This window comes from Gopherus evgoodei, chromosome 9, assembly GCF_007399415.2.
Source record: "Gopherus evgoodei ecotype Sinaloan lineage chromosome 9, rGopEvg1_v1.p, whole genome shotgun sequence".
Taxonomy (NCBI): domain Eukaryota; kingdom Metazoa; phylum Chordata; order Testudines; family Testudinidae; genus Gopherus; species Gopherus evgoodei.
The window spans coordinates 91,473,167-91,492,566 of NC_044330.1; the positions used below are offsets into that span (position 1 = coordinate 91,473,167).

General features: G+C 42.9%; 1 protein-coding gene across 1 annotated transcript in view; it reads right to left on the bottom strand.

Moving 5' to 3' along the window:
• The window catches only part of VSIG1 (V-set and immunoglobulin domain containing 1), a 35,053-nt gene extending 20,309 nt beyond the window's left edge, over positions 1 to 14,744 (bottom strand). The window contains 2 exon segments of the mRNA XM_030574379.1: positions 10,300 to 10,460; positions 14,665 to 14,744. Coding sequence (XP_030430239.1) covers positions 10,300 to 10,460; positions 14,665 to 14,713 — 210 coding nt within the window. The 5' untranslated portion in view covers positions 14,714 to 14,744.
• Positions 14,745 to 19,400: the final 4,656 nt, after the last annotated feature.

Genomic DNA, 19,400 nt, shown 5'->3' on the forward strand with positions numbered 1-19,400 from the left:
CTAAAAAAGTTAGACCATTAGTTCCTCATCCAATTCTTGTGCATTTGCCATTGATGAAGCTGCCTCTCTTTAGCACAATGATGTGGAAAGCATGCAGCACAACTTACAGCTTGCACTATTATCTCTTCCGAAAGTGCACCCTTGATTCCTGGAGGGGAAATCTGAATTCAACCCCAGCTTGCCCAGATACAGTGCAGAGGCTGATGGTGTACAGTTCTTTGGACAGAATACCACGCAGTGGAGGCACTCGTCCAGTCACACACAAGAGCTGTGGGGAAAACAAAAGCTACAGCCAAATAACTTTGATGTTTTGGCTGTGAAAAGTGCAATAAAAATCAGGGCAAAACCAAAAGTCAAAATAGGGCATTTATTTTATTTCACCTCAGTTCTTGTATTAGCATTAGGATTTCAATATAGAACAATATTTCTATTAGCTCCATGCTGGTAAGAAAAATGAAACTATGTAATTTTTAAAGATTATTTTTACTTACCTGGTGTTTCCAGCTACATCTCCCCCGTGCATCTGTCACATACACCGTCTTTTGACAATGATTGACTGACTTTTCATCCATACTCTGAATATTGCGGCACGGGGAATGCTGTATTTGAGTAGAAATGTGCTAATCTAAGAGTTGAATGTAACTTTGAATGTTCACACAAAAGCACAGAGCATGAGAGCACCCTCTCTATACAGCTGCTCTAAGTCAGTGAAGTTTGCAGTGTTATAAAGACAGGGGTCATTGTTCAGCAGCATTTGTAGGTAGACTCTTGTTTCACAATATGTCTTAAACCTTGAGCAGTAGAGTGAGGGTGCATTATAGTGTTATTACTGAGTTATGTCCAGAATTACACAAACCAGGGGCATAATGTAATTGTTTGCTGAAAGCACGGCAGATAAGGCCTGATCTCTTTCTGATTCCTATCTCTCTAGACTCTTGGTACTTTTGCTTTTTTCCAAGACCAGGGTTCACTTTTCTTGTTGTTATATGGGCCAGATTCTGATCTTTGTTCCATCAGTGTCAATCAGGGGTAACTTCACTGGCTTGGATGAAATTGGTTCTGCTGGTGTCAATATAGAATAATTCCATTGCCAGCAGTGGCGTTATCCCAGAATGACACTGTTGCAACTCAGATCCCAATCTGACTCTAACCCTCATAATTAGAAACTGTTTTGTTTCCACTTTCCATAGAACAGTGATCTAAGTCCTATGTACATGACAATAAAATCTGCATTAGATAAATCCAATTTTAAAAACAGGCTTAGCCCGAGAGAAGTTTTCTTATAATATGGAGAGGGCCTAATCAGGGCCAGTGCAAGGATATTTTGCGCCCTAGGCGAAACTTCCATCTTGCGCCCCCCCCCCCCACCAAAAAATCACATACATTATACACAATACACGGTCACAAAATTGTGCCCCAGACCTTTTTTTTTTAATCTGCCATGAGGCGGCATCAACTGTAAACGAAAAAAAAATGAAATTTTATTCCTATCAGTCCTTTTTCTTGTTCACTATTAAAAGTAAAGCAGAGAGAATGCATGTCACTTACTATAATTAACTATTTGAATTTCATCAACTGTTTGACTTAAATATTGATTAAGAGATCAAGATGACTCTCCCTTAAAATTAAGCAATGTTGATTGTAATCAGAAATACACCTTTTTTAGTCACGTATACGTCCTTCCTTCATATAAAAATCTGACTGGGAGTGCTGCGGAACCCATTCTGCCTAACTAGCCATGCACCTCCAAATGATTAAAAACATCAAATGGTACAAACTCAATTTGAATGAAAAATTCCATTTTCTAACTAAATAGGTCACACACACTCAAATGGTTGCCAAGTGCTCTCTGTGGTGGTATGTTCATCTGCTCTAAATGCCTACTAACTTCCCTGTGAAAATAATCTTTGACTTTGATCCAATGAAAGCGGGATGGAAAAGCTCCCCCCACAGAAGACCTAAGACATGATGGCTGGATGACATAAACAGACACCTGTCCCTCACACCTCATAACATGCCAATTGTGCTCAGGACAGAACATCACAGAGGAATATTATGCATTCAGTGGTCTCTACACTGGCCAAGCAACAGCACGACAACTAACCTAACCAGTCCATCCAACTTTTTTGACTGCTTCTTGGGCACTGGTGAGGGGTAACGGTGCCAGACTGAGCCCGGTGATGGGTGCAGTACAAGTCCACAAACTGAGGCAAGGTGCTGGGCCTAGAGTCCTGCTGAGACTGCTGTCCTGCACCAAGTGGAGCACAGCCTCCATGAGGAGAGAACTCAAACAAATATCACGCTCCTTCTGCATGATTCCCCCAAGCACTTCTTCAGGCAGCTGCTATGGGGGTCACTCACAGGCTTAGGCCTGCCTGTTGCAGGCAAAACACAGCAGCAGGGCTTAAAACTCAGACAGGACTGCCCAGAGGATTCAGGGGGCCTTGGGCAAAGCACAATTGGGGGTATTAGGAAATGTAAAAAATAACTAGTGAAATACATTCAAAAATTAACTTGTAATAATTTGAAAATACACTAAATACATTATTTAAAAACATTAAAAGCTGTAATGGTCTGTATACATTTGCAATTACATAATGGGCAGATGATGGGTGATTGTGATGGTTGGTACCAATGGGCTGTCGCTGCCTGGGGGTGGTGCTGCTGTTGCCCAGGGCTGGGTGGGGAGCTGGGCTCTGGGTTCAGGGGTGCCCAGTTCACAGGGGCTGGGCTCAGGGATGTGGGGAGATGGGGTCAGAGTGGTGTCCAGCTCAGAGGGACTGGACTCAGAGCTGGGGGTCAGGGCTGTGGGGGGATGGGGTCAGGGGGGTGCCTGGGGGCACTGGGGCAGCTCAGCTCTGCAGGCTGCTGTTCTCTCGAGCAGCCCACATACAAGGGGAGCAGGAGCAGGGACCAGCCAAGGACCAAGGGGACAGGAGCACAGGCGCCTGAGGCCGAGCTGTGAGGAAGCACTTGCTTACCTTGCCCAGCACATGAGCGTCAGAGTCTTCTTTCTTCTTCCACTCCACCAGACCACCGCTGAGGCTCTTTTCTTCTCCTGCCCCTCGCTGGGGGTGAAGTGGAGGCTGAGCCAGGGGGCAGCCCCCGCTTTCCTCCAGAAGCCCTTCTGTCGCGCCATCGCAGGGCTCCTACCACATGCGCTAAGCAGAGCTGCGCAGCTCTGCCCAGCCACCGCCGCCCCCCCCATGACAAAAATTGCATAGGCTGGAGCCCCTGCTCTGGGAGGGAGAGGGATTCTGATTTCTGAGCCTCTGCTAGCAGCCCAGGGATTCCCCTGGGTCAGCGCGCCCCCGGCAGCCTGAACCTCTGGGCAGTCGCAGCGGCGTCCTGACCCAGGGGACTCCCTGGGCTGCCAGCTGCTGCGGCGGCACCCTGACCCAGGGGATCCCCTGGGCTGCAGGCTGCGGCAGCGGTGCCCTGACCCGGGGGACCCCCTGGGCTGCCGGCTGCTGCGGCGGTGCCCTGACCCAGGGGACCCCTGGGATGCCGGCTGCCGCGGCGGTGCGCGCTGACCCAGGGTCAGTGTGCCTCTGCGGCAGCCGGCAGCCCAGGGTTTCCCTGAGCCAGGGGACCTCCTGGGCTGCGGGCTGCCGCGGCGGCGCCCTGACCCGGGGGACACCCTGGGCTGCCGGCTGCCGCCGGCAGCAGCGGCCAGTCAACCATTTAAAAAAAAAATTGGGGGCGCTTTTTGGTGCCCCCAAATCTCAGCGCCCTAGGCAACCGCCTAGTTCACCTAAATGGTTGCACCGGCCCTGGGCCTAATTAGTAAGCTGCCTACAGAGCTATGAAGACACTGGTCTGATTTCCTGGTGGTTATGTCTCATTCCCTGAACTGGACCTGACTGTAAAGTGGAGGCAGCATGATTAGCCCCTCAGGGGGCATTTCTTGTAACTCAGCAAAGAGCCCACCAGGCTGCAAGGAGCCAATACGAGTGCTGTCAGTCGCCCGTAGTTGAAGACTGATGATGCGGTCTTGGGAGGATGAGTTACGGCTACAACTCAGGGGTTGGGGGAAGGATATTCTTGCTCTCAGTGGTTTGTATGTGCACACAGCACCCTGCTGCAAGATCCTTTAGAGGAGTAGGACCCTAGTCCAGTGTTCTGAACCAAAATTTCCCCTTACCAGTTATTGCACAGTGTGTTGTGCACCAGTTAGTTGTCCCCTTTGCCCTCGAAGTGGGTCTGTGTTAGTGGTGGTGTTTGTTCATAGTAGGGATGCAGGAAGCATTTTGTTATCTTTCAGGATGATACAGAAAATAAATGTAAAATATTATTAATTTCACCTATTATTAAAATTCTTTCCCTTCTGGTCTTTTAGCCCTATCGTTACAAAGACAGTGATGTCACCACTTGCAAATAGTCAAGCTTGATTTTGTAAAAAATGAAAACTTGATCACTAAATATAGTAGAACCTGCAATGTAATGGCAAGTGTCAAATCCATTTCCGTTACTCCCCTAATATTTTAACTTACACTTGCTATCAACAGTATTGCACTGGTTACAGCTTGACTAGGCAAACAATCTCTTTTGTAATTCCACCTTTCACATATTTAATCTAGCTTGGGGGCATTTCTATAGAATTTAAGAATAGGTCCATATAGGCTTTGGTGTCAAGAGATTTCAGCCTTGATCCTGCAATTGGCGTCATGTGGCAGAATCCAGTCTGCTTGTGCAGAGCCAATTGCAGCATCAGGACATTGGGCTCCCCTCCTCTAAACATTATGCAGATGCTTAATGTTGAAGTAAGTGGGGCTGCACACAGGGTTTGTAAAGTTAAGCATGTGTGTAAGTCTTTGCAGGATTGGGGCTCTGGTTTGCACCCTGCTGTATTACTGACATGCTGTGTGATCTGGGGTCAGTCAGTTAACTATTCTAGCCCAGATTTTCAAAGGTATTTAGGTACTTAACTCCTATTCCCTCCCCTGGAAACCAGAGTATTGTCACTGTGAAGCCATGGTGATCAGTGGAAAACAGGGAGAAAAACAGGTAAGGAATCATTGGAATCACACTGTTAATTTGATATTTACAATGTTTGGTTGAAATATGGGGAACCTATCACATGTACATTATCAGTACAAAACCCAACATCTTATTTCTATTCATGCATATTGCACTCAATGGTGTAACACACTGCATAAGAGATAAGAAACGTCTTAGGATAAGAACAGGGTGAGGTTTTATATTTTGCCGTGGCCTACTTAGCAAAGGAACACTAGATTCACACTATATATATAGCTGCTTTTGCTATGAAATACTCATTGCTAACACCTGTTATTCCACAGCTTGCTGCACCCCTACTCATAGCATTGTCTGTGTGCAGCCTGCTTGTGGTATTTGATCTTCTCCAGTTTAACTGCCATTGCTTTTAACCCTCTAGCACCTGTGGCCAGCATTGCATATGGCTGGCTATGCAGAACAGGATATGAAAACACCAGAACAAATAGCAAAAGAAGCCTTGCAACTGCACAGTGGGAGCTAAAGGATCATTCTGAATATAGTCTATGAAACAGCAGCACTATCTACCACTGATGCCAGGTATAACGGCTATATGCTCTTACACCTTAAATTAACCTTGGCAGCACTCCTGATTCTACTCTTACTGATTTCGTTAGGGGTAATGTCAGAACCAGCCTTACAGTTAAAAAAGTTACCACAGTGTTCTGCAGTAATAGCCCCAAACACTCCAATATCCCTATAGTAAGCTGTTGTATTTGGGCCATTGCTGTAAAATACTGTGACTTTTTTAAAATGAGAGCAGCTATGGCTCAGTGCTGGATAATATTATGTCTTTAAGACAAGGCACTCTAACTGATCCCGTATGTACTTGAAATATTGATCTTGTTTCATGGCACAAATTTGTCTTCATTAATCCTGAAGTGCCATAGAATTTGCCCTGTTACTCAAGTGCCACTGTGGAAACAGTGGGCCAGGTGTAAAGCAGCATTGTTCCATTGAAATCAACAGAATGATGTTGATTTACACCAGCTGAAGATAATTTCTCTGTATACATTACACATTTCAGGCAAAATGGGCTTATTCTTATTCATACAAGTAGACCTGCCACATGAGTAAGTGGAGCACTATTTGGTCCCCCTTACTATATCTAACATTTGCTAACACATCAGAGATAGTTAAAATTACAACTGGATGGGGAAAGATAAATATTTCCTGCAGATGTTTTGGAAAAAAAAAGCGGGGGGGATTTTTGCAAAAATGTTCTGGCTTTTTTTCAAAATGTGAAAACTGGGAGGGAAAAAAAATCCAGGCTATGTGTGGTGTTTGTTTGTTGGTTAGTTTTTGTTGGGTGTTGCAAAATTATAAACTTTGAATTAAAATTTTTTCCACAAAAATTTTCATTGAGGGGGCAAAAGTTCAGTTTAAGTGCAGAGGAAAAAAAAGTTTTGATGGAAAATCTTTTGACTTAAAATCTGACAAAATTGATCAATTTTGTCAGATTTTATAATGCATAGCACAAGCTACAGTACTGGTATATTTAATGTACTCTTGTTTTGGGCCATTCTAGCGTATGTATGTTATGGTAAGTTTTGCCAGTTGGTTAATACATACAAAAGGGACTGTCACAAATATAGTTCTAAACCGGGGTAGGCAACCTATGGCACGGGTGCCGAAGGTGGCGCGCGAGCTGATTTTCAGTGGCACTCACATTGCCTGGGTCCTGGCCACTGGTCTGGGGGACTCTGCATTTTATTTAATTTTAAATGAAGCTTCTGAAACATTTAAAAAACCTTATTTACTTTACATACAACAATAGTTTAGTTATATATTACAGATTTATAGAAAGAGACCTTGTAAGAACGTTAAAATGTCTTACTGGCACGCAAAACCTTAAATTAGAGTGAACAAATGAAGACTCAGCAGACCACTTCTGAAAGGTTGCCGACCCCTGTTCTAAACTATAGAATTTTTTAACATAGGTTGAATTACCCACACTGTCCCACTTAGCCTGTGTCATTTTTATATTCTGCTACAAACCCTGCAAACACACACCTGACATATCATTGCCACAGATTCATTTTGTAATAGTAACAGATGATGAGGATCAAAGTATAATGTGAAATTTAATTTAAGATACATGCACAGTACAGGAAAGATTGAAAAACCAATTTCATGTTAAAATGTGTAGTGTAAAGAGTTTCTTTAAAAGGGTATATATATCCCAAATAGTTCTGTGAAAATCCACTGGTTTCAGTCGGGGTCCTTTTGCCCTGCCCCCTTCCCTCACCACACCATTACTTGCATTTGCATGATGTATTTTATATTCTATTTTGTTTAAAACTGTAAGGCATTACAGCGCTATTGTGAGGGTCCCCAGCAAAATAACCCAAAGCTAGACAGTTAAAAGCATTTAAGAAAAAGAGTATGATCTCAATCCTACATTCATGGCGCATACACATGCTTATCTTTAAGCACATGAGTAGGATGACTGAAGTCAATGGACATCTGCACATGTTTGCAGGATTGTGCTTAAAGCCCTAACATGGAAGCACAAGGATGTTTTGCCTCTAGACTCTGGCCTTTCCAGATTCCACTTTATGTAATGAAACTGCACATCCTCCATTACAAATCTGTGGGGGTTGGTATGACATGAAAATGAGTTTACTATGAATTTGGTTCCTTTATAGTATGAAAGTCAGGTGCAATTTTCCTCACTCATGTTTCATGCAGTCCTCCTAGTAAGCACAAAACTTCCATTGACTCCCATGGGAGTTCCAAGTGTGTAAGAGCAGCTGAAGCCAGAATGAGTCTGATCTTTGTGGTTCCTCAGGCATTTAGGATCTTAGTCCTTTTGTTCTTGTTGTGAATGTTCTGAGCCACCAACAGTATCTTCTGATCAGAAACCTCAGGTGCTGTTTTCTCCACACCAGTTCCATTCTACACATAGTTCCACATGCCTAAATCCCTTGAAAGGTTCTGATCCGCTCCTAAGCCCAAAGCTGTTACTTTAATTTCAACCTATTCATTTTTCTTAGTTTCAACCAGAAAATATATTTTATTTATATTTTCTGCATTAATAATTTAATGTAACTAAAATACAGATTGTGGTTTCTAAGCAATACTAAAAGGATACTCTTGAATTCTATTAGAGCGCTGTGCTTGCTATCTGAATGTGAGACTAACGTTTTAATAGAATACACCAGCCTATTCAAGTACTATATTACACTAGGCTGCAATGCACACAACTTGCTTTAGCAAATGGAGCGTGATCCTACAACCCTTACAGGAGCAATCGTTATTCATGCAAATAGTCTTAAGTAGGGCTGGATTACTGGTATGAGCAATGTTTACTCATACAATTAGTCACTCTTAGAATTCATATATTATGATGATGTACGGTATACACATCTTAATAGAGTAAGGGATGCAGGGTTGGGCCCATAATTTGTATTTCTCACTGATATATTTGCTGTAATATTATTATTAAGTACTATAGCATGGCAGGTAGTTCTCTTATTTTTATATTAAACTGTTATTTCTTTCAAGCCTGTCTATTCTTCTTCTTCTTTCTTTAATGTCAGTGATGTGCTAGATTCCACAAAACATAGACAGTCCCTGCCTCAGAGAGTTTATAATCCAAGTACTATTTGTGAATCTACCAGTGCTGGTGTACCTCCTACATATCATTTACAGTATACAACAGTGAAACTGATCAACACTACCCCCGCCATTAAATCAGTCAGTCTGTTTAAATCAACTCTCAATTATAACACCAAAGCAAGAACTCTGAATTTCTGGAATGAAATTGTTAGTGAAAAAGTGAAATTGTGCAAGACAAAGGGACTGGGTATCTAGTGTCCATGACAAGGCACCAGAGCTGGGTATTTGATGGGCACAGAAAGAATGAATTGACACATGTAGTCACCATTTCTTTGTATAAAGAAAAGGCTGCTGATGATTGGTTCAGTCCCGCAAGGGGCTGAGCCAAGGAAACTACCCCCTGAAGTTAGAGGGAACTGAGGGCACTCAGGAACTCACAGGATTGGGCCTGCACCTAACCGTGAAGCAGGAAATACTGATCTAAGAGTTACCGTGACATATGCAGATTACATGAAGAAGTCTCATGATGGCCACAAAACACTTGCTGCCACAGCCTGGTATTTTACTCTGGGAGGAAGGGAGGTGTAGAATGGATTAGGTTTTAGTGCAAAGAAGATGAAGTAACTGACATCTTAAGAAGGCCGGGGAAGCAGCAGAAGTATGGATAGAAAGTTGTCCACACCCATCATTAGCCACTCAAACAATCTGCAAGGTCATCTGCTAGAGTCACAGAGGAGAGTAACAGGGCATGGTCCAGGGAGTCTGTTTGTTCAAGTGTGTGTGTGTCCTGACCTGGCTGAGAATGGTCTCTGCGCTGCTTCCAAAGGCTGCTGTGCACCCTTCCCACAGCTGCACCGGGATTGTGGCTGGATCTGTGCCCTCACCATAAAACATTTCATGCTGGGATGCAGGAAACCCCATGGCACACAGAGATTGAAGAACCAATGCATTGGCTCCCCAGATCCTGTTCCCCCTCCACCTCATTGGTCCAATGCCTGTCAGGTTTCATGTGTCTACAGACGAGGGGTAGGTGTGATTTGCTTTTAACCCTGGTAGGTATGATATATAGATGATCTGGTGGTCCCTGCATATTGCTGCTCTTCTGATGTCTTTGTGCTGCTGGGAGGTACTTAACAGGGCTTTCATGCCAATTAAATTTGACTTAGTGGCTGATAAGATGTTTTCTGTCTTTTTGAAGGGGACAAATCCCTACTAGTATCCTCCCACTCTGTGCTGAAGTTAGCAATACGCTACCTGTGGGGTTACACTGAATAATATTATGAGGAAACTTTATAGTGACCTGGAGATACAAGTGCTGGGGAAAAGAGATTTCATTATAACCTTAAAGGGGGGAACACAGATGCCTCCTATTACATGACCCATGAGTTCTTTTCAATGTCTAGATTCTACCAATATCTTAAGACAGCAGAATAACCATCTCAGACAGACAGAGAAGGAAGGATAGCCCAGAGGTTAGGATGTGAGCCGGAGACTTGTTTCCTGTTCCACCCCAGATTTCCTGTGTGACCTTTAGCAAGTCAGCCTCTGTCTTCAGTTGCCATCTGTAAAATGTGGCTATTAGCACTTCTCTTCTTCACAGGGGTGTTGTGAGGATAAAGAATTAAAGGTTCTCAGCTATTATGGCAATGGGGGCCATATAAGGCCCTTAGAGAGAGAATACATACATCTGCATATATATAATTTTTAAAAATCTCTCCTTACTGTTTGAGGTTGTTTCTCTTTGGCACTGTAAAAACTCCACTGAATGAAAAGTGAATCCACAGACCCAGTTGTTGTGTATGTGCAGAGGAGAGTGACATTTCCACCAACAGTGACGTTTACCGTGCTCTGCGGAACTGTCACTGTCACACCGCTGGTGTAGCCTGCAGGGAATAAGCAAGGGAGATCAGTCAGGGGTGGCTGCACACCAAGAAACACTGCTTTGAGTTCTGTTGGACTAGTTCCTCCCCCCACCCCGCCAACATGCTCTGCAGGAGACAAGTGTTAGCTCTTTTTGCTCTGTTCAATAACTTTTTCCCTTGTGGTGGGATGAGTGTTCTAGATTTAGTAGTTGGGGACGGATGAAGATGAAACAGGACCCAGATCCACTACAATTTCATGCCCTCTTTAAAAGAAAAATCTCTAAGTTTCCTAGGCCTGGTCTACACTACACAGTTACATTTTTTCCCAACTGAGTTCTCACTGCTGCCTGGAACATATGCTCTTATTTCCCAACCAGATCATTCAATCAGAGGTGCTGGAACAATCTTTATAGTGGGGATGCTGAGAGCCTTTGAACCAAACCGTAAACATATATAATGGAAACGGCTTCAAGCCGGGGGGGGGGCAGCACCTCCCACACCGCTCGTTCCAGCTCTCCCTTGTTTCCTTACACTTCTCAACTCTCACTCCCTGCTGCACCCAATTCCTCTAAACTCTGCAGCCTAGATTCATAGAATCCAAGCATCCTTTCTCATCTTTCCCCTGCTAATAGCTTAGCTGCTTGATGTGCTTCTCAAGGCTCTGGTGCACAGCTGTGCAGTTGTCCTGTTCCCAAATGGAATCTGGGAGCAGCGGTGGCAAGAGCTAATTAGGTGCTTTAAAAATGTAAAAAGCCCTAAGTATTATTTACCACTATTTTTCTAGTGGATAGTGTGAGCTGATATGTTGAGTTATAGTGAGACTAGGATTTATTTTTATGGTCAAGGAATTGTTTTCCCCTTCTGGGATAAAGGAAATTCTGTAAAACTGATCAGCCTACATACCACATGAAACAAATGGAGTGTAGATTAAAAATACATATTTAATATAGAGCACACCATTAAAAGTGTCTACTGCAATTGCAAATAATAACTGGCTTTTTTAACACAATTCTTTGCATACTTTCCTGTAATTCTGACCATCATTCTTGCCTGTATAACTTACCCATGGTGCACCAGTAATGTATATGATAAGCTTGGCAAATGTTGATTTTAAAAAAATTATTATAATTAAAACAGATGTTTATTTAGAAGCATTATTTTCTATTTTTATAAATTCCATGGTTGTGGGGAAATTATAGGGAGGTCAGACAATAATTATTTAATGACAATAGATGTTGAGATTCAAAATAAGTTCTCAAGCAGCATTTTTCTTACTTTACTTATCTGTAAATTTCAGTTAGTGTGGAGGGAAATATTTTTTCATTGGTTTGTGCATATACGGGGAAATTGACATTTACAAATAAAAATCTAATCCTTCAAAGCTTAGGTGTGATCGTATATTTCTTATGTACCTAGTTATCACACTGAAGTTAACCAGAGTTGGAAAGGAATGTGGAATTGGGCCCAAAAAGTTATACAAGGCAACAAGCTAATGTGAATTTCATCTGGCAGTCAAAAAAAAAATTAAAAATAAAGCAGTCTGGACTTCAGCGGAGTGGGGGTTTTGTTGTACAGCTGAATCCAATTTGCAAGCTACAGCTTTAGGATTCTGATGGTACCTCTGTCCATTCTGAAAATGTTTTTCTTTAATGTGGAACATAAGGTTCCTGTAATTTCCTAGGTGGGAATTAGGTGTGAAAACTTTGTATTGAAAAAATAATGCTCCAGATGGGCCCACTTACAATTGATCAAGATACTAGGTACGAAATAGTCTTATTTTGAAGGAAAAGTTGTGCATTTTTTCTTAGGGGGCTGTCACTGATTTTTAAACAGAACTCCTCACTAACATCAATGGATATTCTCCTCCAATAATCCATAGTGTGATATGATCCATAGTGTGAAAAGAAATACCATAGATTCTGATATATTTTAATTATATAAATATTCTTTCTTTATCAGCTACTGCAATGAGTGAAAATATTTTATAAATGACTCTAAGCTCTTCAAGGCAGGGACCATTCTTCCTATGTGTTTTTACAGCACTGTTCTCACTGAGGTCCTAATCCTGATGGAGGCCTCTCTATGAGCATAAAATAAATATTAAATAATACTATCTCTCTGGGTGTTTGTGTTAAGCTATCCTCTTCAGTATAAACCCTTAGAGCTGGCTGGAGGAGGACAATTCTATTCCATGACAACTTTCAAGGTTTTAAAATTGGTTTTCCTTCTACATTAGAACAAAACTAAAATCTTTCAAATGTTTTCACAAAAAAGCCTTGTGTCAAAATGTCTGGGTTCCAATTGAAAAGGCCGGGTGTTGGAGCTCTCTCTCTCTCTGTCTCTGTGGCCAGAAGGGCCCAGAGAGCACTGGACCTCAGAAACCTTCCTGTCAAAAGCATTGTTGAAATTGATACATCTCTGCACAATGTTTTGGCTGCAACAAATTAGTGTATTTCAGTGAAAATACATTTAGCTGGAAATATTCCAACCTGCCTTATTAACCACGTTGGGCACCATCCTGCCACCTTTCTCGTCCAGTGAGACTGCTCCTAGCCAGTGCTGGTAGCAAGTTAGTGCTCACTACTGTGTTTGTAGGGCTGGATCCACAGAGCCCGATCCAGCAACACTGAAGTCAATGGGAGCTTTGCCATAACCTTCCGTAGGTGCAAGATCAATCCCATAGCCCTTGCTCATGCAGGTAGTCAATGAGACAAAATGTGAGTCAGAATTACTTATATGAGAAAGCTTACGTGCTCGATCTTGGAAGCCTTTCCTTACAAGTATTTAATCTGTTTCTATGCTCTGTGGCATAACTATGAGACATTTCCTTGTTAATATATAGTTTTAATATATAGTTTTTAATGGTAGTTCAGTGTTTAATATATAGTTTATAGTTTTTAATGGTAACAAAATAAATTAAGCAGGAAGCCAAACACTCTGCTAGACGCCAAAAAACTGTGGATGCAATAGAGACACTGTATGTCTCATTACAACAATCTGTAACCCACTGAGGCCATGTCTACACTAGCAAGTTTACAGTATAGCCGCTCTCTGCTGGCGGGAGAGCTTCTGCCACTGATCTAGCGCTGTCCGTGCCGGCACTTCTGTCGTTTTTTTAGCCTCACTCTCCTTTTGTCCTATGACTACAGAGGTGTTCATTGCCCTCTTCATTTTGAATGGGTTTTGCAAGGTGAGTTAACTCCTTATGCTTAACTATCTGTTCCACGTTGTATTTAGCTGTGACACTCCGATTTTCCTTTCCCAGACCTGAAGAAGAGCTCTGTGGAGCTCCAATGCTTGTCTTTCTCACCGACAGAAGCTGGTCCCCCCCAAAAAAAGATATTACCTCACCCACCTGGTTTCTAACAAACTAAATGTATTTTTGGTATCTTGATGCTGGCAGTTGCAGAGGTCTGCACTGCTGATGTACACAGTCCGAGTTTCCATAGTGAACAACTGCACCATTTGAAACACAAATCTGTAGTTTTAAAATTTAAACCAAATTGTTTCACTGAACACCTCTGTTAACATTGAGTTGCTTTACACTTCTAAGGTAACTAGCTATGCTTAAAAGAAAAATAGACTTGTGTATAATAAACAAAGTCAGGAGTAACTGCTTAAATTGTTCATATGATCTCCAGACAAAATAATAACATCTCCAAGTCTTTATCTTGCAAGGTGCATCTGTGGTGTGGTGGGCACCCTCAACTTCCATTGTCTTCAGAAGCAGTTGAGGGTACTTGGAACCTTACAGGATCAAGCTTTTAATGTACAAGCCTTAATATACCATATAAACCCCAAATTTCACAAAGATTTACATCCATATTTAACTTTAAGCATAGGAGTAGACCCATTAAAGTCCAAAGGATTATTCACATGCTTAAAGTGAAACATGGGCCCAACGTCACCAAGTCATTATTTCTCAAGGATATAGCCCACAGAAACACAGCAAGAGCACGAACAAATCTAATTTTGAGATGTCCGGAAAACGTTAAAGCTTGCTCTTGCCTCCTACTCAATTTACAGCAACAAAGCATTAATTTACAGTAGGCAATGCTAAAATAGTATCCTAAGACAAAATACTAAATCACTATTCTGTCTGTTACGATTCCACAAGATATTTTCTTTGGCTCATCCCCAAAGTTTTCATTCCAGCTAGAAGTAAACTCCTACTTTGCTGGCAAAGGTCACCTGCTATTTTATTTATGTCCTTTGTTTTTCTCACCTGAAAGGGCTGCTATAATTGCAAATATCTTCAGCATTGTTGCAAACATCTTCTCGAAGTCCGGAGAGAAAAGAACCCAGATGCTGCTGCTTACATGGACTAAAACTCAACTGATTTTTTTTAAGTGGGTTTTTTGTTTTCCTTATCAGCAGCATATCAACGAGTCAACAGGCTTTTTCATTTTCCTCCTTTATCATCTATAGATTTTTCTCAGAGTAGTTGGTGACTGTTCAGTTGAAACCATTTCATGGGGTGTGCGCGCCTGAGACACTTGTTAATAATAAACCCTAGAATTCTGCAAATCACACAGGGTTAGGTACTACCACCATTACTCATGCCACAGCATGCCAAGGCAGTACTTGGCTTCACAAGTACTTCCAGTGTAAAGTACTACTCAACATGAGTACAGATAGCAGAATTTAGCCCTTGGTGAATAATGGTGACAGAATTTGGCTCTTATGCCTCGTTAAGAAAAAATTCTACCATTTGTTTTGAAAAATGGATCCCGTGGCGATAATGCTTTGAGTATGTTTGAAAAATAGAAGCACGTAGTTATATAGAAATGCTACACTGTGCTCTCATGCATAATTCTGCTTTGAAACATCTACAGAGAGCCCATGAAAGAGACAACAGCCTAAAATAAAATTAAAGGAGCTTATTTGTTTTTAAATAATGGAATATATTCGATTTTGATCCATGTACTTGGATGGTGCTAACAAATTTGATAAGAAAATTGCACTATGACTTTATTTTGTTTTGTTACAAAGAGTTAACAAAATCATTGTCATCGAGGTAAAGGGACGTAGCTTCCTTGCAGATCAGGCTCTCCAGCTAGGACTTTAAGAGAGTCTGGCTGCATATTCCGCCTATATCCACCACCTCCAGAACTTAGTAGGAAAGCAGGGTAGTCCAGTGGACAGAGTTTAGGACTTGTTGACCTGGGTTCTGTTCCTGGCTCTGCTGGTGACTTTAGGCAAGTCATTTAACGGCCCTGTGACTCAGTTTCCCCACATGGGAATAACCATGCTTACCCCTTTTTGTAAAACACTTGTTCTGTGGCGGCAAAGTGCTATAAGAGCACTGAGCGTTCTATTAATGATAATGATTCACAAGATCAGGGGCCTGATCCTGCTGGGGGTTGACCATCTCCTGGGAGTCAACGAAATTCACCAGGAGCTGTGGGTACTTCAACTCTTGCAGGACATGGCTCTCCATTCTTCATTCCATCCACCTTGGTTAATATTGATTCAGAATCACAAGTCGTGATGATTAGAGTTGTTTCCAGTTACGCAACATTGTACGTTTAGGTGGACGCATGACAGAGGGCAGTGCTGCCTTTCTCCTATGCATAAGGCCACATGTATAGATGGGGTACTGGAAATGGGCGCGAACCAAACCCTAAGACTCAAGCTCCTCCCCCAAACTTTGTGAATGCATGACTCTGGGTGCATACTTGGTAATCTATGCCTATCACTACGGGTGATCAGATTTGATAGACCATTGTTCTGACCAAGTTAGGTGAATTCTAGTCTATGTTCCAATATTTCTGTAGCTGAAAAATGCCTGAATATCCCCGCTCTTCCCCCCCCACATATTTTTGCTCTGTCTTTGGATATGCACTGGACAAATGTCAGGATTTGATATTATTCTTCCATGGACCACTTCTATAAGTACTGGATAAAGTGTTCATTTTTCCTTCATTGTGCTCCTTACAACATTCCCACAAGGTAGCAATATTTTCCTCATTTTATCCCTGGAACGGTGATTTGATCAGAGCTGGCCTAGAGGGGCAGTTGTAGATTCTGGGATTCAAATCCCACCCCAAGTCCCTCCCAAAATATAAAAGTGGTCAAATTCAAGATATTGACCCATTCCAAGTAAAACATTTAGGGCCAAATTCTGCCCACAAATGCACATGGGAAGCACCCATTGACTTGCATAGGATCTGCCGGTGCACACTTTAGGTAGAATACATGCTAAGGAGGGCATGGATGGCAGGTTTGTATAATTTTTGGTGGTGCCCAGAATGGGTCCAAGCAGAGTCGTCCTGTCTGTAGGACAGACCAGGGCAACCACCCCGGGCCCTGTGCTTTGGGAGGCCTCCGCGCTTCAAGGAGACGTGAGGTCCAGAGTGACCTGGGGGACTAGCAGGGGGCCTCGTGCCAGCAGCAGCAAGCAACTTGGCTCCGCTCCACCCTGCTCCACTGGCTCCTGGCATTATTTGGGGGAGGCTGCGGAATCGGGAAAGAGGTGGGGTGGGGGCTTAGGGGAAGGAGTGGAATGGGGGCGGAGCAGGAGCAGGAAGAGACGGAGCGGGACAGGCTGGGGCCAGTTTGCTTGCTGCTGCCGGCGCCAGGCCCCCTACTAGCACTCCAGGCTGCCCTGGAGCCTGCGTTCCCCTGAAGCGCAGGGCCCAGGGCGGTTTCCCTGGTCTGTCCTATGGACAGGACAGCTCTGAAAATATAAGCCCAAACATTGATGGAGTTGGGCTCACGTTCCTGAGTATTGGTGTAGCAGGGGCACCACGGGCCCATATAACTCGCTGCCTATGAAGGAGGGAGCCTATGCTATTGTACCTGGCACCTGTTTGGAGGCAGCTGACATCCTGACAAAGGATCTCTGTAACCTACATAACCACCCAGTTAAGTCTGCGGTATTATGTAGCCCCATTACTTATACTGCTTTGCTCCTTTGCAGGTAGCCTTGCCAGGATTCCCCCAGCAAAGAATCTGACTAGGAGCTCTTAAATTACTCATCCTGTGGCAGGCAAGATGATGCCAAGAAAGATTGCTGTCCCTACCTGCAAGTCAGCATGTACCTGCATGGCCCAAGAGCCTGTATCCTCCTCTAATTCCCTGTCATTTAATAGCCCAAATGCCTCTCTTTTGTCTGACTCTCACACAGGGAGCCTCGCTGAGTGAGTTTTTTTTTCTTCCCCTCACTTTACATTGATTTTTGTGTGAATTCAGTGCCTGTGAAAGGTGATAGTTTTATATCCCCTGGAGGAGGATGTTCTCGGTTTATCCACAGCCAGCAGCACAACTTCCCCACCAATGAGGGACACGTGGATGAGACTGGCAACAAAGTTGCCAATCAGTGCCAACGGCGGTGGTGACTTGTGTGATGTGAGAAGGTTTACTAGACACTGAACTGCAGCCATCAATCCCATTTCACACACGCTATCAAACAGCCAAGAACTTTTGGCCCTGGCCAGCATGGGCTGGTTTCACACAGGCAACCTAGGAGTGAAATGGTGTATATCCTATTATCAGACTCCTAGTCCAGCCAGCCTCTTTGGATGAGTCTCTTGTGAAGATGACAGATAGAACCTGCCAGGATCTATGATGTTTCTCACACAATAGACTGCAACAATGTCTGTGGGAATCATGGTAGAAAGATGTCACCGTGTACAAAGCAACTTCCCTCTATTTTTTTGTTTTGAATATTCAAATCATTCTTCCATGAAATGGAAGCTCTAGCTTCCCCAGTGGCTCAGCTTTCCTTCAGATAAGTGTAGACATTTTCAACAATGAGGATTAGTCAGTTTGCAGCAGGTGGAGTGGTAACTCTTATCTAAAGATAAGATGGAAAATGGAAAGGGCCAGTACCAGGAACTGCATGTTAACAAACTATGTGACTCAAACCTATGTACACTGAGTCACACTCAGGAAGGTCCACTCTTAAATAATTCCCATTTAGACACTCTGCAAACAGAAGCGTTACTCATTAAAAAACAAAACCCACAGCCACATATTCATGGGAAGGTAGCAGGCTGTCCATCCAGTCCCCAGACAAGCACTTACATGATACTTCGAGGCTGGTTATTTCTATATGAAGCCATGGCTTTGACTAATTAATAAAACTTCCTGAGTAACTCCACGTTTGGCTGGACTAAGCTCTGCAGCACTATAAGCCCTCTGTGTTTCTGAAATATGCTAAATAAGTTATCCCTTGAAGACACCAAAAACAGAGTAGAACCTGCTTCACAGAGCTCCCAAGCTCAGCATTGTATCTGATTGCAGTGAATGAACAGAAGAATTTAATTAAGTTTCATACAAGTGCAGAATTTGAATTTCTTTAAGCCCCTAAATCCATCACTAGGTTGACTTTCAAATGTACATGACAGATATCTTGCTACTGTACAGCATCATTTGATGTCTAAAAAAATTTCTTATATAATGGTGCCTAGAGTGTTCATTACCTCAAGGTGGTTTGGACCTTGATGAAATGTCTGGTAGCTCTCTAAAGACTGATGATCAGTAAATGATCTGATTATACAAACCATGTATTGTGGGCAGCGCCAAGCTAGGATAACTCAAAATGCATTGATCAGAAAAATATTTAGTTCTATGCAACACATTATCATTTCTCTTTGCTGCATTTGATTATTATTTATAATGTAACTCCTCCTTCTTGAAACACGTTGCAATGTATTGTGCCGTGTGGGCTAGTGTGTACATGTAGCCCTGGCTTCTACTCTATGGAATCAGAATTTCTCATGGGCATATCACAGGCTGAATGCTGCTAACATCGACTGGAGATTCTCCTTTAGTTTAATTGGTAGGGGGCCTGTGCTTTTGGAGCAGGAGAATCTGGGTTTTGATTCTACTTCTGCCATAAAGTTCCATGTCACCCTGGTGTGCAGGGTTAGTTGTTGACCAGTGGTTAGTTATGGTATCAGAGAGGGACCCAAACCAGAACCCCAAGTCCAAACCCTCCTAAGCTTCCTGAATCCA